This window comes from Perca flavescens, chromosome 13 (genome assembly GCF_004354835.1).
Source record: "Perca flavescens isolate YP-PL-M2 chromosome 13, PFLA_1.0, whole genome shotgun sequence".
NCBI lineage: Eukaryota > Metazoa > Chordata > Actinopteri > Perciformes > Percidae > Perca > Perca flavescens.
The window spans coordinates 7,287,399-7,315,289 of record NC_041343.1 but is presented as its reverse complement, the minus strand read 5'-3'; the positions used below and the strand labels follow the sequence as shown (position 1 = coordinate 7,315,289).

The following is a 27,891-nucleotide window of genomic DNA, read 5'->3' as shown; positions in this document are numbered from 1 at the left end:
AGGAGTGTCTTTTTCTTTTTAAATTATGATGTTAATTATTAACAACCACTGTGTTTTTGTCAGTATAAAAAAGAAAATAAAAAATCTTTACAATTTCATTCACTTCCATGGGGCTGGAGAGGCATCAGGGTGACAGTGATCAAAGCTTACACGATTACAGATAAAGATCAAATCTACTCTACTATATTACAGTGTGTGGGTGGGAGGTGACCAGCACCTCTGGGCTCTGCTCTAGTAGCTGAACATCTGCTGCGCAGAGCCGCCATGTTGCTGCTGCTGCGGGGTGGGCGGCTGGCTCTGGATGGGCCGGCCCGGCTCCGGGCCCTGACTCTGGGCCTCCTGACTCTCCCTCTGAGCCCCCTCTACCACAGGGGTGACCTGGCTGCCTTCAGCCGCCGGTACGGGCCTCCAGGACAGAGTCGGGGCCTCCAGCTGGTGGCCCATAGGGTTGACCAGAGTGGTGACGTTGATGAAGTGGGCGACCGACTGGGGCGCCGCGCCCCCGCCGGGCCCCACCGTCTCCGGGACGAGTTCGGCCGGCCGGTTGTGGAGCATGGCCGAGCCGCTGACGGCGTCGAAGGTCACGGTGAGGATGGAGTTGTCCAGGGTGAGGGGCCGGTCGCTGGCCGTCAGCTGGCCCACGGCCACGGGCTGCAGGCTGGTGAACTGCGCTGGGGCGTGGCTGGTGATGTTGGTCAGCCCCACCGAGCTGCTGGGGGAGGAGGATGACGGAGTGCCGGGGTCGGCCAGGACCACCACCTGGAACGGCAGCAGAATAATATTAAATAAGTTATAAATAATATAAAGATAAAAATAACATGGGTGGCCAGGTTAGCTCAGTTGGTAGAGCGAGCGCACATATGTAGAGGTTTATTCCTCGACGCGGAGGTCCAGGGTTCGAGTCCAACCTGTGACGGTTTCCTGCGTGTCTCTCCCCTTTCGTAGCTCAGCTGTCCCCCGCCAAAAAAGTAATAATGGTGTAATTAATTATAATTACTTTGTTAATTCTTTTAGGATTTATTTCCCCCCCCCACCCTTTCTTTCTCAGCAGTTTTACTGTATTTGTTAATATGCTGCAACGGTGCTACACAGTGTGTTGTCATCATTGTTTATGGTTAAATCTCCTGTTTGATATGGAAATTTAAAGGGATATGCCACTGTTTGTTGTAATAGGGCTCATCACAGTCTCCCCTAGCTGTAGATAGGTGGGCCAACACATTTTTTGTGCATTCATTGTTTTAGTCCGGTGCAACACCGGCAGCGCCGCCGCTAGTTAGCTTAGCGTAGTGAATGGAATCCTATGTTGCCGGTTAGCATGTTGTGAGTAAAATGTGAGCCAACAAAAGACAAAAAAAAAACAATCTAAATACTTGCACTGAGACAAAAAATGCGTTGGCCCGCCTATCTACAGCCAGGGTAGAGGGAGATAAGCACTATTTCAACAAACGGTGGCGTATTCCTTTAAACATGTATATAGAGTCATAATTTGCTGGTTAATGTGATAGTGTGATGTTATGACATCATCTGTCAATTTAGCAGAATTGTTACATTTGAAACCGATTTAGGTTTTATGTAATGATGACCTTTTTAGAGGGACATTTTATTCCACTTTGTAATCAATTATCACATCGTCTTATAGCTCTTTACCACAATGAACAAAACAACAGAAAGAAAGTCAAGCTCCCAGTAATACAGAGTCAGAATGGTGGTAGCAGCATTATTTTAAAAACAATTAATATATATAATATATCTACAGTATATCTATTTACAGTATCTATCATCACTGCTTCTGTGCATCTTTATGTATTGTGCTGGCCATCAGCAGAATGGGACTAGCTGCCGTCTCTCTTCAGCCCATTTCTTGTGGTCTTTGGAAAAGGAAAAATAAAAGAGAGTGGACATGTTACTATGACAATAAAACAATAGTGAACATCTTTATATGTACCTGTTGGATACTCTGCACAGCGGAGCTGGTCTCGTGCTCGTCGCCGACGATGACAGCGTTGAATTCTGTCATGGGCTCGTGCCTCGGCTCGGGGAAGTCCACGTATTCGTCCGACTCGGAAAGCTCCGGCTCAGCTGGGACCCTCTGCTTCTTCTTGGGGTGTCGGGGTGGCCGGCTGGGCCTCTCCTGAGCCACGCCGTCTTTATCCAGGATCAGAGTGGGCTGGGGAGGAGGGAGAAACACAGCGTCACAATAAATGGATGGGGAAAAGAATCGAAAGTCTTATGTATTGTGAGTATTTTTTGGGGACGGTTTTTAAAATTGATTCTCATTTTTATTTATTATATATACACCACTGATTGACCTAAATATTTCTGTTCATATGGTACTGCTGACGGCAACGACATCATACAGTAGGTCGCCCACAGCAAAACTGAACAAAAGCAGAAAAAACATGTAATGTTCTTCTTTACAAATCAAATACGTGTCAGGCTGACTGATGTGATTTGTGATCTTTTTAGAAAACAAGTAGTTTTTAGAAATGTCTCATGATATATTGTCTCTAGAAGTGTATTATTCCACTTTGCTTTTTTGTTAAAGAAGGAAAAGAAAATTGCAATACGCAGTACTTCTAGAATCGCAATAAATGAAAAATTGCACTTGCCACCCATGTATTGTGAAAATAATCAAATCGGGACAAAAGCATATCGTCCCAGCCCTAATGACAACATATAGACCAGGGGTCTTCAATGTTTTTTTTAAGCCAAGTAACTAAAAGAGAGACGGAGCAGGGACACCGCACTACATATATGTATACTATAAAATGAAGTTGCATATTAAAGCCTTGATACATACAAATATTTTTAGTGCATACAATACTAAGCTTTTAAAATAATAATTGTTGGCATGATTTTATAGATCATGTTTTAATGTTAAACATACATGTGAATCCTTAGGATGAACTGGATCTGTGGGTGGATACAGGCCAGTAAGCCTAGCATCAATGTGTGTTTTTTTCTTTTCACAAGTAGGCTGCTTTATACTTGCTAACAATTTGTTGGATTCATGTTGTTTTTTTAAATTAACAATAATTTGGAGGCCCCCTCTGCAGTAACTGAGGACCCCCTAGGGGTCCAGAACCCACTGTTGAAGATCTCTGATATAGACAGGGACAGGGGAGAGGTTGGATTCATTTTGTCTTTCTGCAAACACAAAACTGTCCTGCAGGATGCATGGAGCACCAGGTGCAAAGGGAGTCCTAGTAATGCTATTACAGTAACACGTTGCCCGATTCCTAGCTCGCACTGTGACGAAACAGGAACTCTTCATATTTCCACTCAGTTCAGACAGTATTTAGTATTTATACGGATGCGCACCACGAGGAAGTTAATTCATTGATTAGATATGCAAATCCGGCCAAAACTGCTTTCCTCGTCAGACACAATCTAGCTTCATGATTATCAAGATGATCAGGTCTCTAGTTGCATTCCCTTCCTGGCCATAGCTACTCCAAATAATGTGCGTCACTGTTATATGTCACAATATGGGCTGTACGCAGTCTACGGCTGTACGGAATGTCTTCTTTTCCTCACATTCAAGGCTTGTATTGTCTGTTGTCATATTTTATGACATCATTCCACTAAAGAAATCCTCCAAAAAAATCCTCAATGTGGTTATATACAGTAAATGTAATTTATGGTGCTGTTAGATTGCTGCTAGAACGCCCCCTTAGTACAGGTGTGCTTCCCCAGTCGCGTGCGGCAAGCGGCAGAGCAAGCAGCTTTTTGGCCGCAGTGGAAGTGTTTTTCTTTTTGAAAGGCTAAATGCCAAGAAATACGGATTGAAGCAGTAACTTTTGTCAGATAAAAACATGTTGTAACGTGGCCAGGTTAGCTCAGTTGGTAGAGCAGACGCACGTATACAGAGGTTTACTCCTTGACGCAGCGGCTGCGGGTTTGACTCCGACCTGCGGCCCTTTGCTGGAAGTAAACGCCTAAAAATGCCCAAAAAATAATCTTGAAGAAAAAAATAATATGTTATGTTGTAACTTTTGTTAATGATTAAATCTATCTTCGTTCAATTTGATATTTGGACTTTACAACATCTGGAGTTATTGGAAACGTTGAGATGACACGAGTCTTAAACAGTACGCAGACACCACTGGAATCTTATTCTAAAATGGGTATAATACTTTAAAAATTAGCCTAATCTTTATCTGCAACTGTACAGAAATACCAGGTTTAAACAGAATGAATAGACATGCAAAAAATGCATTGAATGGCAGTGGCATGAATGAAGCTTCGACATTTCCAACTATTGGGTTGAGCTGTAGCCACGACAACCTCACCTGCACAATGCTGATAGACGAATCATTGATTGTCGAGGCCTCCTGAAGTTCATCAAACTCATCCATTCTGACAGACACCACCTGGAGAGAACAAAGGGGAACAATGACATTTAGGATCCAATAATGACAACAACTGGCCTGTGTGGTAGAACCCACGGATCATGTCCCGACGTGACTGTCCGCACTCGGCTCACCTCGGGGTGTTTGCGTCGCAGATGTCGGTTCATGGAAGCGCGGGTGGACACTTTGGTCCCGCAGAGGTGACACGACTGGGCCTCCACCTTCTCGTGAGTGAGGTGGACGTGCTTCTGCAGCATGTACTCCGTCAGGTACTTCTTATCGCATGTCGCACACGTCCACGTCTTACCCACTGTAGGGAGAGGGAGAGGGGGGGGGCGACTGGGTCAGCTGTAAACCATTTGCAGACTACTTGCTGGAGTTTATTATGTATGCAGTTTTGACCTTAACATTTAACTTTAGCTATGCTACGGAGCCCAGAAAGTGACAAAATATAGTCGAAAATATGACTGAATCCATCAATAAATCTTACGGTTAGGTAAATAATGAAACAGAAATATAAAGCCTAATACTTTTTCCTTATAGTTGCAGAGACTTAGATAAATAGATTGCCACCACTCGCACGTCTGAGTGGTAAATATGAAGCTACATGCAGGCTTAGCCTAGCATCCAGGCCTGGAAACAGGTAGCCTAGCCTAAGTTTCTACACGTAACACCACTTTTTACTTCATTTAATACGTTTCTGGGCTTCATACTTCACATTGATACCATCTTTCCCTCTGTTCCCAACCAAACCATCTTCCACCCTTCAACTTTTAGTGTTTTACATTAAACATGTCATTTTCCTTTTTGAGTGGCATTTATTTATATTTTTTATTCTGGCTGCATAAATCAGACTGCAGAATCAGTGGTTGTCTAAGCACAAAGAACAACCTCCCATGTTTAGCTTGTAACTGTAACTGTTGCAATTATTATTATTTTTTTGTTATTATCATCATGGCCTGACATGAGACACTTGCCTGTGTGGATGAGTTTGTGTGTTTCTAGAGTCGTCCTCTCACTGAACGTCTTTCCACACAGCTCACACATGAAGTCCTTTATACCTGTGGGCAAAACAAACAGTAATGGTGCGTTCCTTTTGTCTTGTAATCGTGACTAGTAGCTCGAGTGTGACGTCACATCCGTGTCGAAAAATGAATAAACGCGGCTTGTTGCGTTCTTTTTGTCACACGATACTACGAGTCGGAGAAAAGATGGATTTTTGTAACATTTTTAGTAACATTTAGGATTCTATTCACCCAGTTATTGACATATTACACAAATATATTTCACAGTTTGATACATGAAAATTACGTTTTGATTAATGTTAACGTTGGGCTACTGCTCTGCTTTCTGCTCAAGGCTCGGCTTAAAGCCGTTGTTGTCATATAGCAACCGAGCGTCTCTAGCCAATTTCAGCTGCACAAGCTACAAAATAACTAAATCAGGCGGTATTTAACTCCTAATAAGACTGTAGTGACATGCCTATAGGTAGCAGTATACAGTGCTATGTGTACGACTTCTTCATTTGGTTACAACAACGACAAAAGTGCTTAAAATTGTAGAAAACCACAATGTTTACTACGTGTGATGCACGACGTAGCCATCTTTGAAAGTGAACTCGGGGTCCTCTGTGTTCAGACGACTTGACGAGTCGTATATATACCACCTCGGTGGCGTTCTTTTTGCAACTTCCGTAACTTGATGTGCTTTCTGTGAAGACTGCACTGTCAACAGCACGTGAGAATGCACATGTAGCGATCACATGTCTATGTCTGTTTAAGGTTATACTGATTGCACTGGTCTGTATCCTCTTGCACCTTTTGTGAATCAGTAACACACATTTGGACTGACCCGTATGTCTCTTGTAGTGCTTCAGCATGTTGACCTTCTGGGCAAACTTGCGGTTACACTCCTTGCACTCGTACTCTTTGATGCCCTTGTGAAGCTTCATGTGGTGCCTCAGAGCGTGCTTGGTCTTCATGCCTGCACAGGAGGAGATCTAGTCAACATGGGGATGATCCAAACATCAGATGTTGTGTATTGATCGTGCCGTTTACATAGTGAGGAAAAAAAGTAACGAGATGTGTGACGATGCAGCAGCAGCGGCAGCGAGGAGCTGACCTTTCCCGCACTCTGCACACAGGAAGTCCCGGATGTCATCGTGAACCCTCAGGTGCTCCTTCAGCATGTCCTTTCTTGCAAAGGATTTGCCACACTTATCACAGCCGTGGCTCTTCACCCCTGGATGATACAAGATCATAACAGTTTAGAATGATGGTTTTTTTCTCCATTTTATTTGTAAGGTTTAGCTTTTATAGATTTAGTTTTACAGCAGTTTTAGTTGGTTTTTGTCAGGGCCAGGTATAGTGTCTCAGAAGTATGTAGCTACATTTACATACAAAATACATGTCTGGAGAATAGCCATGAGGTTTAATGTTAAAGCTTTGCACTCCGTCACTGTCTGATGTGATGAAATTAGGGAACAGCGCCATCTCATGTCTGTTCAATTTCTGTGGTTCAGTGTCATGCTGACTCATTTTTTCAGTATTAAAAAAAAAAAAAAATATATATATATATATATATATAATAATAATAATAATAATAATAATAATAATAATAAACAGACATATATATATATATATATATATATATATTTTTTTTTTTTTTTTTTTTATTTTTCACTGCACTGTTACACCCGAACCACAGACATTAAACAGACATGAGATTTGATCTCAGGCTGGTGCTCACCAATTCTTGTTTTCAGGTTTTTTTTTTTTGGAACCTTTTTAGGACAGATGGCAGTATAGTTTCAGTTTAGTTTATTACACTTCATTTTTAAGTGGCATTTAGAGACAAAAACAATCTCGCCCACACAACAAGAGTTTTAGCCCCAATAGCAGAACTAATCTCCATCCATATTCACACGTCTGACAGCACTTATTACATGACCATTCACACACACTGGGCATGTGTGTGCCGGTGTAAACAGAAAGCAGATTGTCTGGACATTACTCTGCGGTTGAAAATCACGGATGTATAAGTTGAAAATACGGTGGAACTGTTACTGAAAGTTCTGTAAGCCTACCTAAGGTCTCCATTTGGACTTACAAAGTTTTCAAACTATAACGGGGGCAGCAGTGTTACCGAATGTCTCCGTTTTAGGGGCTCGGAATCGCCGGAGTAGTGTGGATGTGAGGTGTAAACATAGCAAAAGAAATATGTTTTTAAACCAAAACGCAGAGGTGTAGATGTAGCCTCGGTGTACACATGATCAGCAACCCCTTCCTTATATTTAGTTGCAGCTGCATTCAAATGCATACTCCAACACATCTGCTTCTCTTTATCTACATCTCAGGAATTAATAAAAAAAGAAAAGGCTTTCACACGGACTCTCCTCATCACCACACTTCTAAATAGCGTCTGTAGTATTTCGTCACATAACCAGTATACAACAGACCTCAGCTGAGAGTCTCCATCCTATCCATTAACTCAGCCTTGATTGGACAAGGCTAAGCAAACATAAAGACCACAGCCACAAATGAGCAGTAGAATATGTTGTAGTGCTTACTTCTGCACTGCAGGGTCAGGCAGCTGCTCTCTGTGGATCACCAGGTGAGCATTGTACGTGGCCTTCAGTGCGAAGCGTCGGTTACAGATCCCGCAGCCGTAGCCCCTCTCCTTGTGCTGCTCCATGATGTGCTTCAGGTACTCTTTGCCCTTCGCAAATGACAGCTAGAGACACAGACATAGGGAGCTCAGGAATTTTGGGAGTGTGAGTGAAAAACAAAAGATATGTGCTGCTCATTAGTCTCGCATTGCCAGACCTCCACAGCCCTGTGGAGTAAGGTCAGGCAACATGAAAAACTGGGTTGTTTGCATTTCATAAAACTAATAACAATGGTCATGGGCGGCGCTAAGCTCCGGACGCAGCAACGGTGGCTCTGCTGAATAGTCTCAGGTGGAAAATTTGCACCCCACAAAAGAAAACGCCATATATAACATTACATGAAGCTAACTGTTCACAAAATACAGTAACGTGAGCTATTTAATATCTTGGTGTGTACTTCGTCCACAGCAATCCCACCAATCGGTCCCAAAACATCCCGTAGAGAGGAAATGCCGTAAACATATTCTTTTTAAATCTTTACAATCATTCCCCAAAAGAATTAAGCAGCACTGCCTTGCTGCACCATCCAAATTTTCTTCAAAACTTGCCATTTTCAGCCTCTAACGTTGCTCAGAAGTTCCGGGTTAATGTTGCTTGATGCTACCGGAGTTTAAAGTTAACTCAAAGAAAGCGGGAAAGTGAGGGACATCCGGCGGAACTAGCCGGCAAATGAAGCAGACTACACGCCTATCTGCTCTTAGCCGTATGAATCAGAGGGCCTTGAGCATGTTCATGAACTGTTCAATGGACACTCTGCTCAAGATAACTGGGGAGAAGAGACAAAACATGTTACAACATTATCTAAAATGTGCTTCAACTGGCTGAATTTTTTGGATATCGTTACAAGTGAATATGATAAAGGAGTTAAAGTGTGCGTGGGAGTGTGCAGGTCATCTCCAGGCCAAAGCTTACTTGGCATTTCTTGCAGTTGTACTTGTGGTGCTCGGGATCGTCTTCCTCTTCATCGTCGTCGTCCGTTTCGTCGCTGTCGTCTGCTGAAATGCCAATCTTGTTGATGAAGGCCTCTCTCTCCTGCTCGTCCATTAAGGCGATGTCCTGGAACAAACACAACCCTTAGAGATGATTCCGCTCATCGAGCGCTGAGATCCAGATAGGGTGTCCAAACCAAATTTACTGAAACATGTATGATCTAAGGAGCTAAAGAGCTATTCGAGAACCATAGTGACATCTACCACTTCATTTAACATGGACCATTTATCCATGGCGTGACCCAAACAAGACCCCCCCATTAAAGGAATACATCACTACTCTTCCTCTATAGCCTAGAAGGGCTAACCCTAACTTACATCCACCTGTATGAGCCAAAATATATTTATAGTTATTATTTCAAGACTCCCTATATTTTGGTTATAGTTCTGGGTATCCACTGATTGTGATTGACAGCTAGGCCACACCATGGCAATTGTGGGTGTGGTATGATTAATAAGGTGAAATGGTTGTGAGTCCTAGCTTTAGTTGAGACCAAACAGTGTTTTTACCATCTAAATCATCCTGTTTCATCGTATTTGATATCATTTAAGAAACCATCAGTATTTATTTATTTTCCCTGATTCACACACACATGCTACATTAGCCTACAGCGTTTTGGTAAGACCATAAAGATTTATTTCCATGGGTAGGATATGGACATGGGCAGTGGCTATAATTTTACACCACCTGTTACATTGCACTTTCACTGGCTGCCTGAACCCTGTGAACGTCAAATGTCAGAGTAGCTGATGAGTGAGCTCCTGGACACCGAATGGACCAGAGGAGGGTCTTTAGTTCAGCGCATATGCAGGCCCAGGGTTATAACTTGGTTGTGCATAAGAGGATGTTACAGAAGTACTAGGTTTTAGCAATATTTTAGAGGAAAAACACGTTTGAAAATGCAATAACGAATGACCTTTATGGTATGTGTGCAGTGCCGGGAAGCAATTTGTTACACGGCGAGACCTGATATGACGCCATACTTCCTGACGCTGAGGCCAGCGGCTCGCCAGCCGAAAGTTGCAAGGGTGGTTTTTCCGCTCACAGGCGCTAGAGGTGAGCGAGACGACCACCATTCAACTCGAAAAAAGTCATTGAACCATTCCAATGACTCTGAAGCTGTTCAGTTAATGTAAATTCGGCTAAAAAAACAAACAAACAAAAAACTGCATAGTTCCCCTTTAAAATCTGCCTGAGATGACCTTTATCAATCAAATTCCCTGTGTTGGAAGCGAGGATACCTGCTGTCATTAAAGGCTGCATGGACTGAGTATTATGTGAAAAACTATTTGTTTTTATTTAGTAGTCAAATCTGAAATATGCAGTGGTGGAACAAGTACTCAGATCTTGTGCTTAAGTTAAAGTAGCAATATGACTGTGTGGAAATACTGTTACAAGGAAAAGTCATGCAGTCAAAAAAAGTCTGCTTTATTGTTTAAAATGAAAAATTAAATACAAAATTGATCTTAAAAAAAAAAAGTCTGCTTTAGTAAAAGTACAAAAGGTAATAGCATCAACATATACTTGAAGTACCCAATGTAAAAGTACTCTTTATGCAGAATGGCCCATCTCAGAAAAAAAGAATAGCATATTGTTGGATTATAATTATTGATGCATTAATGTGTTCATCACTTTAATGTTTCAATTTTCACATATTTAGATACTGCTGGGTTGTGAATGTCCCCCAGGGATCAATAAAGTTTTATCTTAATCCGTCATAATGCATTATTATTTGTTGATTATATTTTGTATAATTAATCTCACTGTGCAATGAAACTAGGAACTAAAAGGTATTAAACCTCAGTTAAACAGTGCAGTAAAAAGTCTGAATTGTATTAAAGTAGAGGTGGAAAGTAGCAGAAAATACTACTCAAATAAAGTAAAATAGTACCTAAGCACAGTACTGGAGTAAAAGTACGTGGATCTTTTGAGGACTAGTGAAACTGAACTGTCTCACCTTGAAGTGAACGTGAATGTGATCTCGGAGGACGTCCACGCGGAAGAACTTGCGAGCGCAGATTTCACACGTGTACTTCTTATCGCCGTGAGTCAACAGATGCTTGTTCATGTTGCTCCTGCAGGAGAACACCTGTGCACACAAACACACACACACACACGTCACAGACCGAGTACTTCTGAAGCCCCACAGTACATTTTAATACTCCAGGAAGCACTTACGTTTAGTTCTTTTGACCTGCTGCCATGAATGACATTAAAATCTCACCTTGCCACAGATGGGACAGGGGGACGGCTCCTTCCTGTACCTGCTCCCCTCTTCTCCGTTGGCCTCCAGCTCCTCTCTCTTCATGTGCTTTGGTCCTGTCCAGATGCATTGGGGGTTATAGTTCAGCAAAGGGCTTAAATAAAAAAGGCCCAACAGAAGAAATATGGTGACATAGTTTGATGCAGGGTGGAGCTCTCTGCTGCAAGATCACACGTTGCCTACAAAATGATCAGCTCCCCTAGACCCAACATCTCAGACCTGAACGAAGGAGCCATCACACGCCTTGCCCTCACCATGGTCAATGACACCGATCCCCCTCCATATTCACACTTTACACTGCGGACAGACACAGGACTCTGAGGTGTAGAAGGGCTCCCTTTGGCAGACGTTTTGTCCCTTCTGCCATAACGCTGCCGAACAAACTATCTCGCTGACTTTGTATAGATCCGGTGTCGTTGTGTCAATGTGGTTGTTTCTATGTGTCTATACACCTGTCTTTATGTTATCTGTTGATGTATTTTTCAGTGAATATTGCAATGTGCATGAAACAGACTGAAAACAAATGATCTGAATTAACAAAACATCCATCCATCGTTTTTTTCCACCAACACCCATATTTCTGAAGGAAATTCACCTTTATTTTAAATTAGGGCTTCACAATATGTGGGAAATACGCAATAGCGTTGTTGAATATCACGAAAATGATATTACTTGTGATAAATAAAACAGAATAAAAGTGTACTCCGTTCTGCCTTTCTGCTGCTTTCAGTATTCTGCTAAAATACAACTTGCTGAATAGGAAATCATTTCTAATATTCTTTTATTAAACAAATTGAACATTGAATTGAATATAAAAGGCACCATTAAAAAAAAGAAGAATGAGCTACATTTTAAAAAAGGGCAGTTTTCTGCTATTATTTTCTTTCAACTTACACAAAAAACCTCTGAGGGTCTTTCGTGATATGACGCAGCCTTTCACGATGCACTTATTGCGCCAGTTGATATCACGATGACGATGACAAAAGATATATTGCGCAGCCCTATTGTGAATGATGCACCTAAACACAAAGTCAATATTTCACACAAAGTCTCCCAGTTGGCCCTTTCTGAAAACTAAACCTGATAAAGAAAACAAAACGAAGCCTTGCTCTCTGCTCTTGTGGGACTCCGGTTACACTGACATTGCTAAGATTTGGTTTTTAAGCGAGAGTTTGGGCCAAAGGCAATCTCCGTGCACACAAGTGATTTTAGCTCCAGTGGAAAAACGAATATCCGTTTAAAATAACATGCCCAAACCGCATATCTCATCAACTTTCTCGTACACTGGGCATAAAAAAGGAGGCAGCGTGTAGACTCCGCTGCACTCCCGTTGCTGGCAGTTGTAACTTAGTCTCAGAGAACGAAATGTCGTGACCGATAAGACCCAATCAGGCGTCAGTGTCGGTGTTGCCAAAGGTCTCCGTTTGCGGCCGTTGAGACCGCAACACAACCCCGCAGATTCCAAACCAAAACGGGGTCAGACGTGTTTTCACATGTCTCCGGTTTAGGGGCTCGGAAACGCCAGAGCAGGGGGGGGATGCGAGGTGTAACTGTAGCAAAACATATTCCTTTTTTAAACAGAAAGGTAGCAATGTAAAAGTAGCCTCACCCACACCGTGCCTCCTGTGGTGCTCCTGCATCACATCTTTGCGGTAGAACATCTTGTTGCAGATTTCACAGGAGTAGAGCTTCTCGCCGTGCTTCTTCTTGTGCTTGGAAAGGTTACTGTTGGTGGAGAAAAACCGCGAGCAGATGTCGCACTGGAACGTCTTGTCGTCTGGAGAGAAGAAGATGGAATTCGTTCAACCCGGTGTGATCCCATATGTCTTATTCCATGTACCTGTATGTGATGCGGGGTAGCTGTGGCCGTTAATGTCAATGATATGGCTTATACATCTTTTGGTGTGTGTTGTTACCTTGTTGGTTTTGCTCGGTGTGAAAGGATTAAAAATTACGCAGTTATGGGAACATATGATGTACACGGTTAGGAGTAAGAAGTGTTTGTGTGTGTGTAAGCTTGGAGGTAACATGCAACTCAGTGTAAAGAGATGGACAGGAGAATAAGAGACCCCTGGATTTAAAACACAAAAGAAATGTAACAACCCAAATGTAGGTTTGTGTTTAAAAAATTTTAAAGTGCTCATATTATGCTCATTTTCTGGTTCATGTTGTACTGCACATTGCTGCAGCTCCTCTTTTCACCCTTTTGTTGAGCTCTCTGTTTTAGCTACAGAGTGAGACATCTCACTTCTGTTCCATATTTGTTGGGAGTTGCACATGCTCAGTAAGGACTACTAGCCAGTCAGAAGAAGAGTATGAGGGTGTACCCTGACAGTACCTAGGTAAGGACTACTAGCCAGTCAGAAGCAGAGTATGAGGTTGTACCCTGACAGTACCTAGGTAAGGACTACTAGCCAGTCAGAAGCAGAGTAGGAGGTTGTACCCTGACAGTACCTAGGTAAGGACTACTAGCCAGTCAGAAGCAGAGTATGAGGTTGTACCCTGACAGTACTTAGGTAAGGACTACTAGCCAGTCAGAAGCAGAGTATGTGCAGAGTATGTATGTAAGTTTTGTTTGAGCTCTGCCCAAATACCACTCAACGCTGCATTTCGCACAAAGGACAACAAAAAGACGCCAACAACGTTAAGAGCTGTCTGAAAGTGCTCAACAAGGCTGGTGAAAACATTCCTCGGTTTGTGTCTCATCATTTGGATGATCTTCCACCTGTGACATTCAACAGCATTGATGTTTCTTGTTTGCTTGGGAAAATTGAACATCTTAGCATGAATGTATCAACCATGAAACAGGCCATATCTGTGCAAACTGATATCTGCGAGGATCTCCGTTCAGTTACAGCCGGTCTAGACCAACGCATGTGCGCAATCGAGAAGCCTGGAGGAAGTAAGCCTGCTCCTCGGTTCACCAAGGAGGCCCCGAGTCGGGGAATGGACAGTGACGGCCATGTACCGGGATGCACGGTTGCGGGTGCCAGCGCAACGGAGGAAATCTCAAGTGAGGGGAGCGGAGCTGGCATGGAGCAAGGTAGTGAAGCGGAGCCGTCGACAACAGTTAACTGGAGATACTGCTCAGCCCAAGGCCAAACTGAACACTCCGAGAAAGGAGAAGAAAAGTGGCATTGTTGGAACCAGTGAGGGAGGAAACATAAGGGTTGTGAAGACTAAGTTGGTGAGTGTTTTTGCAACAAAATTCTCCCCAGATGTAAATTTGGGAAACATTGGCTAGTGACTTGAAAGATAAACTACACCGTGATGTAACATGCCAAAAGATAGAAAGTGCCCAAAGACGGTATAACTCCTTCAAAGTAATTGCAGAATGCAATAAGGTGAGTGAAATGTATGAGCCACAGCTGTGGCCAGAAGGTATCTTTGTGCGGCGGTTTTATGAAGCACTCAAAACATTAGGTCAAAGAAATGTAATTGCGAATATAAATGATGATGTGTCTGAGGCTGGAGCAACTGTTGCGGTGAAGATTTGATTATGATCATGAGAGTTGTGTCATATAACTCACGTGGTTTACGCCTTGGACAGGGGGCCGGGGACAAAGCGCGACGTTTTGTTATTGACAAGCTCTTAGACAGTGCTGATATTTTATCTATACAAGAGACTCGGTTACCCAAACAAGATCTAGATAAACTCAACTCTGTGCATGAAAATGTTTATGGCGCAGGTGAGTCGACAACAGATCTAAGTATGGGAATCGTGCGTGGCAGAATACCTGGAGGGGTGGCCATCCTATGGCATAGGAAACTTGACCCACTGATCGATGTGTTTAGGTTAGAGGTGGACTGGGCCATAGCAATTAAAGTTGTACATGATAAAAATGTTTTTATTATTTTAAATGTGTACACGCCATTTGAATGCTACCAAAATGAAAATGAATATCTTAATAGGCTTGCCTTTATCAGCTCATTCATAAAAGAGAGTAAAAGTACAAAAGCATTTTTGTGATGGGTGATATGAATGCTGATATGTCAGATGATAACTCTTTATTTGCCAAACACCTTAATCAATTTTGTCTAGACAGTAAGTTAGTTCTCTCAAGCAAAATGCTGTTACCAGTAGACAGTTAGACATATATCAGTGAAGCTTGGCATACAACATCTTGGCTAGACCACTGTATATGTACGGCTGATGCTCATGATTGCTTTGAGATTGAGATCATGTATGGTGTAGCCACAGCAGATCACATACCTGTCTCCATGATAATAAGTCTTGACAGTTTACCTGAGCTGACTAACTATGATAATGATAATAATGAGCTAAATAGAAAAGTGGACTGGGCAAAGCTCACAGAATATGATCTATGGAAGTACAACCCACTGAGTGATAGTAATCTTAGTAATATTGATATACCACTTGAAGCTATTTTGTGTGACAACTTAAATTGTAAGAGTCACAAACATCATAGTCAAACAGTTATCATGTATGACAAAATTGTGAACTGTTTAATTAATGTCAGTAAATTATTCATCCAGGACAAAAGGAAGCTTAACATTAGACCTGGATGGAACGAATATGTGTCTGAACTTCATGTGGATGCTAAGGAAGCTTTTTGGAGCTGGGTATCATCTGGAAAAGCTAGGTATGGCCCAGAGATTGAACATAAGAAAAAGGCAAATGCCAGGTTTAAATATGCTGTACGGTTTATCAAAAGTAATGAGCAGATGATGAGGGCAAATTCTATGGCCAGAAAGTTTCAGCAGAATAATTCGTATGATTTCTGGAAGGAAGTAAAGGTCATCAATAATAGCAAGATGCCTTTGCCATCCAGTATTGATGGGATCTCTGGGGATGAAAATGTTATGGGAGCTGTGGGGAAACATTTTAGAGAGATTTTTAACTGTGTTGAGAGTGCTGAATATCATGTTGACGATGTCATTAATAATGATGGCGTGGTTATTAGACCTGATGAAGTATGCCATGCTATTGAGAAATTGGCAGTGAACAAAGCGTGTGGTCTTGACCAAATAACAGCTGAACACCTGAAGTATGCAAGCCATAGAATCTCAGTTACTTGCTATATGTTTTTCTGGATTTTTAGCGCATGGCATATTACTTGACTCTATGTTACCTGTACTGTTAGTGCCAGTTATTAAGGACAAAACCTGTAAGGTATCTAGCATAGAAACCTACAGGCCAATCGCTCTGGCGAGTATACTCTCTAAAGTATTAGAACAAATTCTATTTGATAGACTACAAGAATGTATAACAACCACTGATAATCAATTTGGTTTTAAAAAGAAACATGGCACAGATTTGTGCATATATGCACTGAAAGAACTTGTTTCCAAGTACAAAAGCCATGGATCAACAATGTTTTTATGTTTCCTTGATGCATCCAAAGCTTTTGACCGTGTTAATCACGGTAAACTGTTTATTAAATTACAAGAGCGAGGGGTCCCCCCGTACCTAATACGTATCTTGCATTATTGGTACTCCCATCAAACAATGTAAGCTAGATGGGGCAAGATTACATCAGATCCTTTCCCAGTTACCAAGGTGGAATATTGTCGCCTGTTCTTTTTAATTTGTATATGGATGATCTTTCTAGGACATTAGAAGTGTGTAAAACTGGTTGTATGGTAGGAGATAGGCGTATTAATCATCTGATGTATACAGAGGATTTAATTGTTATGTCTCCTTATAGTGCTGGCCTACAACAACTGCTTAGTGTCTGTTCAAACTACAGACTACAGTATGACATCAAATTCAGTGCAAAAAAAAAAAAAAGAGTATTGTAATGATTGTCAGAACTAAGGAGGACAGGAAGCTATGCTTTCCGTCTTTTTATTTGACAGGGCAAGAGTTAAACGTAGTTACTAAAACAAAATACTTGGGCCACATTATTAGGGATGATTTTTGTGACGATGATGACATACAGCGCCAGTGCAGTAAATTATATGGACAGGCAAATATGTTGGCACGTAAATTTCATATGTGTACTGAAGAAGTTAAAACGTCTCCTTTTAGAGCATACTGTACACCACTTTATACAGCTCACCTATGGTGCAGCTATAGTAAAGCAAAGATAAATAAGATAATGGTGGCATACAATGATGCATTTAGAATTTTGTTGAAGTGTCCAAGATGGACCAGTGCTAGTCATTTGTTTGTGACGAGTAATGTTCCCACTTTCCATGCTGTGCTGAAGAATTTTATGTACAAATTTAGGTGCCGATTAACAGAGTCAAAGAATACAATTTTAACAACCTTAACTAACCCTGCACTTAGTGACACCAGATTTACTTCCAAACTCTGGAAACACTGGCACAAGCATTTGCATATGTTTTAAGTATTGTGTGTCTTTATATGTATGTAGGTATGTTTGTTTTGTATGTTCCTTCTATGTACTATGTGATAGACAGCATGTCTGTATGTTTTTATGGTGTGTGTATCCTTCTTGTAATATGTTGTGTACTTTTATATCTGGACCTTGAGTCTGTAAATAAAGTTATATATATATATATATATATATATATATATATATATATATATATATATATATATATATATATATATATATATATATATATGAGGGCATGTACAGTACCTGAGTAAGGACTACTAGCCAGTCAGAAGCAGAGTATGAGGGTGTACCCTGACAGTACCTAGGTAAGGACTACTAGCCAGTCAGAAGCAGAGTATGAGGGTGTACCCTGACAGTACCTAGTTAAGGACTACTAGCCAGTCAGAAGCAGAGTATGAGGGCGTGCTACACTAGCAGCTAGGCGAGCATTATAAAGTGTGTTCCAAAGTGACCACGTTTGTCTCTGAAGTAAAGGCTGGACTACAACAGAGCAGTTGGTGAACAGTGTTTTCTGTTGGAGATGGTAAGTCCCTTTGGGGGGGACTTTTGGCTTTTTCACTTTGTAAACCTATAACATGCACAAAAAAGACACATAACATAATAAAGGAAAGGGGAAAATCCAAAAAGCAAAATATGAGCACTTTAATAAACAGAAAGTTGAAGAAAAAGACATTTTTTTTTTCAGGAACATTTTTCAAAAAAAGGGTAAAGCGAGAAAATAACTTCCTATTTTAAGGAAAAATAAAGGCCTAGCCTACCTGTTCGACAGTTGTGGAACTTTAAGGCATTTTCCAGGCGAAAGGATTTCTCACACGTGTTGCATTTATATTTGTAGTCCTGGTCAGGCTGGTAAAAAGAAGACACATCAACACATGAACTAGCATGGGTAGTCAACTCTCCTGAGCTAACGGCGTGGAGTGCTACTCACCATGTTCTTGCTGTGCTTGTAAGAGATGTGCTGCTTTAGACTCTCCTTGCGGCTGAACAACTTGTCACACTCATCACATTTGAACAGCTTATCACCTGGGAGAATATGCAAGAAGGAATTCCTTAATACTCACAATATCCACCCATTGGTTTGTTTTTTACCGTCTGTATATAATACAGACGGTAAATAGAGTAATAGAGGTGTTGATAGTATAAACATTAATATTATTTCTTATATATATATATATATATATATATATATATATATATATATATATATATATATATATATATATATATATATATATATAGAGAGAGAGAATATTTCAGGGTTTTTCCTGCATAGAGGGATTTTGGCACCACACCCCAAAGAGGAAAATCACTAGCGCCAAAATGATGATAAGAATTGAGAAGAAAAACAGCGATCCAAATCCTCTCCGAATGTGTTAAAGAGCAATAGACCAAACAACTGTTGAACAAGCAGAACATAAACTTGAATATCGTCACCTTCCTAAAATAATGGCCCAAGTAATTGATTTTTTGACAAAAATATATTTCTTTGCCTAAATCATCTCATTATGGTGCTGGCCACCTCTGGTAAAATTTTGTATAACGGCCTATGTCAAGCGTGTGACTTAGGCCATTATTTTAGGAAGGTGACGATATAAGAGCTAATGTCAGTTTTATCTCCAGAGTCTGGCTGTACCGGACTCTGCCGGTGATTTATTTAAAGATTAATATGATTTATGAGTTTTGTTAATTGGGGTTTAATTTACTCAAACATATTATATATTCTTGTGTGTTAAATTATAAAAAAAAAATGACAGTTCAATGCATAGACATCTGTCAAACAAGGTAACACAGACTCTTTCACTGTACAAAGACCGATCACGGTTACTGCCGTGCGTGGTCCCTCCCCCCCAAAACCCTGTTATTCTTATATTTTCTATTTCTTTTTATATTGTTTTATCTTCCTTCTATTCTGTTTCTATTTAAAAAGGTGCTCTAAGCGATATCACATGTTTTTTTAAGGCTACAACATTTTTTGTCACATACAGCAAACATCTCCTCACTATCTGCTAGCTGCCTGTCCCCTGAACACACTGTAAAAAAACGCGGTCTCTGTAGACAGCTCAGTTTCCACAAACGGCAACAAAAACAAACTGCGCCAACCTTCACCACCAAACATAAAGCATTCCAGCCAATAACAGACAAGGAGGAGTTGGGGTTGGGGGGGTAGTGTGCAGAAGCACGGAAGAGAGAGGGAGGGGACAGGATGAGGAGGAGGGAGGGGTGAGCTAGCCTCCATTTTGTTTGAAAATACTACTACGAACGTCAACAAGAAGTAACGTCACCCAACATCGCTTAGAGCGCCTTTAACGTGTATTTTCCTTATTCGGTTGGGTTTGAATCTTCTGAGCTGCTGTAACGAGGTCATTTCCCCAGTGTGGGATTAATAAAGTCTATCTTATCCTATCTTATCATTCCCAGTGTCTCTGTATGTGAATTCCGTGCCGTCTCAGAATAGAGAGCAACACTGCTTTGAAAGCCAAAAGTAGCTTCTGGACTGGCTGATCTCCACCTACCGTGCGATCGGATGTGTCTGTTGAGGTTGCTGCTGTTCTGGAAGACCTTGTTGCAGAGGGAGCAGCGGTACACCCTCTTGTGCTCTCTGGCTTTGTGTCTCTTGGGGACGGCCCCGCTGTCAGCGGTGCTCCGCAGGCTGCTGCTCCCTGCTGCTGCCTCTGGGGCCGCCGGCTTGGAGCTCTCCACCGAGGGCTTCACATCTGCACACATCAGCAATCCAATGTCAACCAGAAATTTAATAACAATAACATATCCACAGATATCCTCTTCTTTTCTTGCCAAGGACCTTGAATGTGGTTACTGCGTTTCAAGGAGATGATATTTTACAGTTCAACCAGAAACTGTATTCTTTATAATGACAGTAAATATAACACAGTCCTGGTTGAGCCAAAAAAAATAAATTATAACTTTAAATTAAATAACTATAAATCCAAACAGCCATGCTAGCAGCTGTGTAAGGCTGTACTTAGGCACAGCAGTGTTTTGGGCTAAATACGATACAACTTTTATTGTTAGCCAGGGCTGAAATTCTTTTTGCATTCCTGGGTAGCTCATACAAAAAAAATAAATAAAAGGGGAGGACATAGACATACATACATAAGATCAATAACACCAAAAAACATACATGAAACTTTACCACAATTTTCATAAACACCCAAGTAAGGAAACAAAGCATACATGTATAACAGAAAATGACATGTGAACGTTATGAAGTGACGTAATTACGCGACGTGAACGTCATCGATTCTATTTGAATTCCAGCAGGTGGCGAATCCTTAAAGCTGCTTTCTATCTGAATTCCAGCAGGGGGAGACACGTGCGGTTGCAAAAGGAGGTCGGTTTCTGTAGAAGTCTATTAGCCTCGTGAGACCGTCGTGATCTCGCGAGCTCCAGTTTTCCACTCGCAGATCAGTCTGGCATCTTGAGATAGAGAAAATTTGGAGCCGTTCGCCAAACGACCGACCAATCAGCGTTGGTTTGGAGGCGGGTTTAGGTGTGATGCAACGAGAAGCGACTGTTAGTCTAAACAACATGGCAGCTTCCACGGACGAGATGAGCGTAGCTATCGCACAAGTTTTAGAAAGTATTCCTTCATTGAAAGAAGAATAAAAAACGGCACTGGAGGCTTTTCTCGGAGAAAAAGATGTTTTTGCTCTTCTCTCGACTGGTTTCAGCAAGAGTTTGATCTGATTGGTTGAGTTGGCCCATCTATCACCAACATAGGTGGTGATAGGATTTTCGCCCCTTCCCAAAAGTTCTCCAACAGAAAGTTACCTAAAAGTTATCCCTAACCATAGCCTAATCCTAGTGCCTTCCAGGCAGCGCTGCCAACAACGTTGGGGGTTTAAAACACCAAACACCGATCACGCACCACCCCCACCCCCACCCCCACCCCTCCTCCACGCAGTTGCTAGTAGCAAAGGAGACATGGGGGATTAAAAAAAAACATGACGGACTCTTCATTTGAGCTTCTGTGTACGAAAGCCACCGGGCAACACCATTTAATAAACATAGCCATACTGAGAAATCCAGAGAGTTGTGTGGAGCTGATAGTCTTCATTAGCTTTGTAGCAACTCATTTGGCAATGGCCTGAATGCAACAGACGTTCATTAATGTCAAAAGGTAACGCACTGAAGCTTTAAAAATGAATAAAACATTTTTATGTTAATCACAAAAAGAAATCCATCTCAGAAAAATCTAAGTTGAATGTCAGCATGGGATAGTAAGTCTCCAAGGAAGCTTTTTGCTCTTTCATGGGCTGACACAAGGATGTTTGACATTTTACAACTCTTCATCTCCACAGGATATGGAGCTCACCTTTGTTTTTGCTGGCGGTAGCTGTAGCTCCGGGCCTGCGTCCCTTAGCTCGCCTCCCCCGGCCCGGCCCTCTCTTGGGGCCCGGTTGAGCTGTGGGGGGGTCGCCCTGCTCCTCACCCGGGCCAACCAGGCTCTCCTCTTGGGGCAGGAGTGGGTCGACCGGAAGCACTGTTGCCGTCTTCACCTCGTTGCCGTGACTCAGCAGGTTGCCTGTGGTCGACAGAAGGGAGGTAGGGGAATCAGAGCGTGTAACCGTGGCATGGCATTTCCTCAGCTTAGAGAAGTTTTCAACAGCCTGTTGGACTCACTGTGGAGAGAAACAGCTGACCCAGACATGACCCGGGACTTAAGCTTCCTTCTTGCTGGAGGAAGAGGACATTTCTAGGATGTACTGACTGGAGGGGATGGATGTTTTGAGTGATCTCACCTGCATTGTTTTCTTCCGCCACTGGGGGCATGTGGGCTCCAGGTTTCTCCGAGGTCTCTGTCACCTCTGAGTAAAACAGAGAGACAAAAAAAAAAAAAAATGAAGACACAACTCGCACTGTTGCCATGACACACTACAACAGCATCAGTGCTGTGTGATGTCATCTACCTAGGGGAAGTGCTGCTTGAAGTGGAGGCTTAAGCATGGGCTTCTCCATCTTCTTGGCATAGAACGCGCCGTACCAGACCCTCAGCTCTGTTCCTGGGAGCACATCCTGGGAAACAAACAGCAGGGGCAGGGAGGAATAAAGCAATCTCCTGTTAGAGATGAGTGAGCAGCATGACTAAATGAATCCCTGGAATCTCAGACCAACAGCTGCAGCAAACTATGAAAGGCTCAGGTTGAGGATGGATACACCAAGGCTATAATAGTTTTCCATTTTCCATTCGTTTTTTATTTTATTTTAGGTTTGACTTCTGGATTTCATTTCAGTTTAAGTTTAGTTTTAAGAGTGTTTTCGTTACAGGTAATTTTAGTTTGATTTCAATTTTCCAGAAAGGTTTACTTTCAGTTTTTGTATATTTATTTTTTAAAAAGGTCCCATGACATGCTGCTATTTGGATGATTTTATATAGGCCTTAGTGGTCCCCTAATACTGTATCGGAAGTCTCTTTTATATAGACCTTAGTGGTCCCCTAATACTGTATCTGAAGTCTCTTTTATATAGACCTTAGTGGTCCCCTAATACTGTATCTGAAGTCTCTTTTATATAGACCTTAGTGGTCCCCTAATACTGTATCTGAAGTCTCTTTTATATAGACCTTAGTGGTCCCCTGATACTGTATCTGAAGTCTCTTTCCCGAAATTCAGCCTGGGTGCAGAATTACAGCCACAAGAGCCAGTCCCACAATGAGCTTTCCTTAGGATGTGCCATTTCTGTGTCTGTAGCTATTGAGGAGGAGAGAGGGGGGGGACAAGGTGGAGGGTGGGGGTGTGGCCTTGACCAACTGCCACTTTACTCGTTTGAAAGCCATGATGTCTCTCTCTCATGGGTTGGCCAAATTCTCTAGGCGGGCAAAGCAGAGAAAGGGGAGGTAACCTTGCTCCTTATGACTTCATAAGGTGAAGATTCCAGATCGGTCCATCTGAGCTTTCATTTTCTCAAAGGCAGAGCAGGATACCCAGGGCTCGGTTTACACCTATCACCATTTCTAGCCACTGGGGGACCATAGGCAGGCTGGGGGAACTCACAGTAATGTTAAAAAACCTCATAAAGTGATTTTTTCATGCCATGGGACCTTTAAGTTTGTTTTTCTTAGGGCCAAGTATTATGTCTCTGAAGTATGTAGCTACACATACATACAAAATACGTGGTTGGAGAATAGCCACAATCTTTGCTCTACTTTAGTGTCTGTTGTGAAGCAGTTACGGCACAGTGCCATTTCATGTCAAGTCCGTTAAATTTCTGTGGTTCAGTGTCACGAGAGTCGACGGAAATTAATGAGGTCTCCTTTTTTTCAGTAGTGACATATTATAGCTAAAAAAAAAAATTATTTTTATTTGGTCTTCATTGCTTTTTTTAAACAGGGCAACATCGTTTTTCTATTTAGTTTCAATTTACTAAAAATATTTTTCACTAATTATTTTCATTTTAGTTCAATTCAACAACTTTATTAATCTCAGAAGAGACAATTTAGTTAAGAGCAGCTACAGACATTCTCCACAGACATGAGGAGAGTGGAAGTGTTCCATAATGGATGCCTCCGACGAATAGGCCAGATCTTTGGGCCTAATAAGATCTCCAACAATGAACTGTACGAGAAAACGGGAAGCCAGAGCATCACCAAGGAGATTACGCACAGACACCTGAGATGGCTGGGACACGCGTTGAGGGATGGAGCAGGACCGCATCACAAAAAGTCGACTTAAGATGGACACCAGCTGGCAAAAGAAAACCTGGGAGGCCAAAAACCACCTGGCGCACTGTGACACAAGAGCTGGAACAGATGACCCTGTCATGGGGAGAGGCCCAACATCTTGCCAGGGACCGAATGCAATGGGGAGTGCTCATTGAGCCTTATGTCCCATAAGGGATGAAGAGGAGCGGTAGTAGTAGCTACAGACAACACAAAACATATACATAGCAGCAAACAAGCCTACATATAGGCCCCCACCCTGGAGAGTAGATAAATAATAAATAAAATAAATAAATAAAAGTCAAATTGCAGAAGGGATAAAAGAATTAGAGTGGCTATTAGTTTAAAAAGCAGGTCAAATATTACGACGTCTTAATGGCAACAGAGAAAATTCACTCTGAAGAAGATGATCTGAAGAAGACAAAATGCTTGTTGCTTCACGCCAGATTTGTTGATTACAAAGAGAATTTAAATCTCTTTGTTTCACGCCAATACTTTTAGAGCGGGTTTTGGATATTGTTAAGGCTGTTTCGGTCTTTCACTGTGAGGCTGTGAGACCAGCAGATCTAAGAAAAAGTCACAAGGCTTCCGATAACCGACGCCAAAAACGACAACTGGGACACACGCACCTGGGAGGTGTTGAAGTACACGTCCTCGTCCTGCTGGTAGGCCGTCAGGTTCTGGTGTTTGTGGTCGGTGGCAGGTCGCACCAGCATCATCCAGTTGCAGTCTTCTTCGCTGCTGGAGTCAAAACACACCACCACGGCATCCTTCTGGAAGATCTGCCCATGTACATCAGCAAAGGATTAACAAGAAAGGAAGCTCAAATAACAACCACATCCATCCACTTCTAATAGAACAGAGCATCAAGTGGGTCTGCTCTACATGTTAACCACAGGATTCATCAGGCTGCACCTTAAGAGGGAAGGCTCCTTCCTTCTCCAGGTGGGGGACCCTCTTAGCCTCGAAGGGCCCAAAGCGGGTCCTCTTGACCAGCCGGCGCAGAACAAAGACCCCCTCGTGGCCGTCAGCCACCTGTCGGATCTCCAGGCTGTTTGGTAGAGACGACCTGATCCAGGACAACAACAACTTAGTACGATTGTTTGGAAATGGCTAGACCTGCAACCATTGATCCATTAGTTGGCAACTTTTAAATTAATCGGCAACTGATTTGGCCGTCGATGAGAGGATTGAGAAATTTTTTTTTTTCAGATTCCAGCTTCTTAAAAGGTCCAATGTGTGGGAATGTCTCCCATCTAGCGTTGAGAATATATAATCGCAATCAACTCTCTCGCACCACGCAGTTCAAAGTACGTATTACAGCTACGGTAGCCTTCCCGCTTCAAAAAGACGGTCTCTGGCTCTTTTCAATATCCTTTTTCTTTTTCTGGGCTGAAATTTGGATTTTGAATAGGTGTGGTCCTCCACGTTTCCTTCTTCTAACTTGCCGGGAAGCTACGATACGCATTAGCAGCGTTAGCAGCACCTGTGAGTTTATCACGTGACAGCAAAAACGTGAAAGGCGGAGCAGTATGTCCTGTATGTCCCTTACAGGCTAACGTATTTCAAGATGGAGCATGAATATGGAGCGTCTACCCCAGTTCATGTGAATGCAAATAAACATTTCAAGCCAATAGGAATACTTGGGAGTTGATGGTGGTGGTAAATATTCATAAAAAAGGACACGTTTGTGAACGGGCAACACAGATTTTACACGTTACACACTGGACCTGTAAATGTAAATATGTTCTAGTGTATTCTCTCTTCTGGGACAGTAAACTGAATATCTTTGAGTTGTGGACAAAACAAGACATTTGAGGACGCCATCTTGGGCTTTTGGAAAGACTGATTGTCATTTTTTTTTTACCATTTTCTGACACTGTATAGTCGACAATGATTATTAGTTGGAGCCCTAGAAATGGCAATAACAACAAAATCATAAGGTAATTTATATAATTTCCTTGGTCGGTAGCCCAGTGTTATGTGAATTCAATAACTGACTTTTCAGGCATTCAAAAATACAATATGGATTTGACTGAAGATGCGAATTTAGCACGTGTGGGAGGGGAATTTAAGAGTGCCAGATTGCAACCATCTGCAAAGGGCTCTTTACTCACACAATCTCTCTTCAAGGTTTATATTATTAATAACATGACACTTGTAAAGGCTTTGTATTTTCATCCCTCTCCGACCATGAGAAGGATAGAGGCCAGGGTCAGTTTACACTTCTGCAGCTAGTAGGAGTTCATGCTTTGAATCTCTCTCTGGTTGAATCTTAGAAACTGAACTCAAGTTGAATGGATGGATGGAACCACTATATCTTGATTGCAGTCAGTGAAGTCCAGTACACTTTGGGAGTGGTCACTCACCGGGCCCGGCTAAGGACGAAGGAGTCCTGGACGGTCACCAGGGGTCCCAGCTCAGGACACTCGGAGTCATGGTACTGGCCACAGTCCTCACACCCTGCAACACACACACACACACACACACACACACACACACACACACACACACCACAGCTGTCACCACTGCCCAGTGGCACACTCACACACTCTGGCACTACAGTAAGGGCTGGATTCATACTCACAGATGAACTCATCTGGCGTCTGCTCAGCCATTATGCCAACCTAAAAATAAGAAGAGAAGATCAGAATATCATGTCATTAATAGGAAACAATAAGGCCAGGCCAGGAGGGAGCTGACAAGCGATTAAGTCCTACAGAATGTACACTTATGAAGGAACGTACTTTAAAGTGTGTGTGAATGTATAAGTGTGTGTGAGAGAGAATGTGATTCAACTTCCAAGCCTGCATACACACATTTAACCTGGGACACTTCAGCTGTATTGCATGCGTGCATCAGACCTCCTGGCTAAACGGTGGCGTATTATGACAACATTAACCGGGTTCTGGTTGTAGGCGATACGTTTGGAGCATGCACATTAACGTATGCATTCCGTGCTGGAGATGGGATCCAGGATTTGAGTTGTTCCCACTCTCTAGCCGGGTTTTAACTCCGATCTGAGCGGCTCCTCTTCAGTAAAATGTAACAAAGAACAGTCGGCATGGCGGATGGACCGGAGACGCGAACCACCAAACCGGAGTCGATGCTCTTCAACGGCCAGCAGTCCGCAGTGGGGGCGGCGCAGGAAACCCCCGAGCGACCCGGACACACCAGCTGCACCTTTACTACACAGCTGCGTCGCCATTTTGGAGGAAACCGACGTACATTTATAAGGAAACACGTTACCTTTTTTGCAAAAGACCCTTCATTTAGCGAATCCTGACTCCGGGTTCCAATCCGCTCCAGAAACGGCGCAAGACCGGAAACGAACAGCGCCCAGTGCATTATGGGGAATGTAGGCTCGCCAGAAGCGCTACAAAGCAACTCAATCAAGCATTAATTAGGAAATTAAGAGATTTTAGTTTACTAAACAAACTACAACAAAAAAGATATGGGAAAGTACTTGGATGTGTAAATGCTTTCTTATGAATGACCACAAACTATATATATATATATATATATATATATATATATATATATATATATATATATATATATTTATATTTATATTTATATTTATATAATGTAATCAAATAATAATATAATATATA

The 27,891-nt window shown here is 42.2% G+C and overlaps 1 protein-coding gene across 1 annotated transcript; it reads right to left on the bottom strand.

The window, feature by feature from the left end:
- Positions 1-206: 206 nt before the first annotated feature.
- On the bottom strand, positions 207-27,637 carry prdm15 (PR domain containing 15). The gene is made up of 23 exons (XM_028595875.1): positions 27,527-27,637; positions 26,865-26,904; positions 26,647-26,740; positions 25,193-25,346; positions 24,907-25,059; positions 22,530-22,635; positions 22,362-22,427; positions 21,935-22,144; positions 20,115-20,315; positions 18,530-18,624; positions 18,360-18,447; positions 12,882-13,049; positions 11,234-11,328; positions 10,967-11,098; positions 8,932-9,075; positions 7,921-8,084; positions 6,474-6,604; positions 6,204-6,335; positions 5,330-5,413; positions 4,487-4,662; positions 4,293-4,373; positions 1,946-2,167; positions 207-759 (listed from the first exon to the last, which is right to left on the bottom strand). Exons 1-23 carry the CDS (start codon positions 27,623-27,625, stop codon positions 232-234), a joined length of 3,363 nt encoding a protein of 1,120 aa, XP_028451676.1. The 5' UTR covers positions 27,626-27,637; the 3' UTR covers positions 207-231.
- Positions 27,638-27,891: the final 254 nt, after the last annotated feature.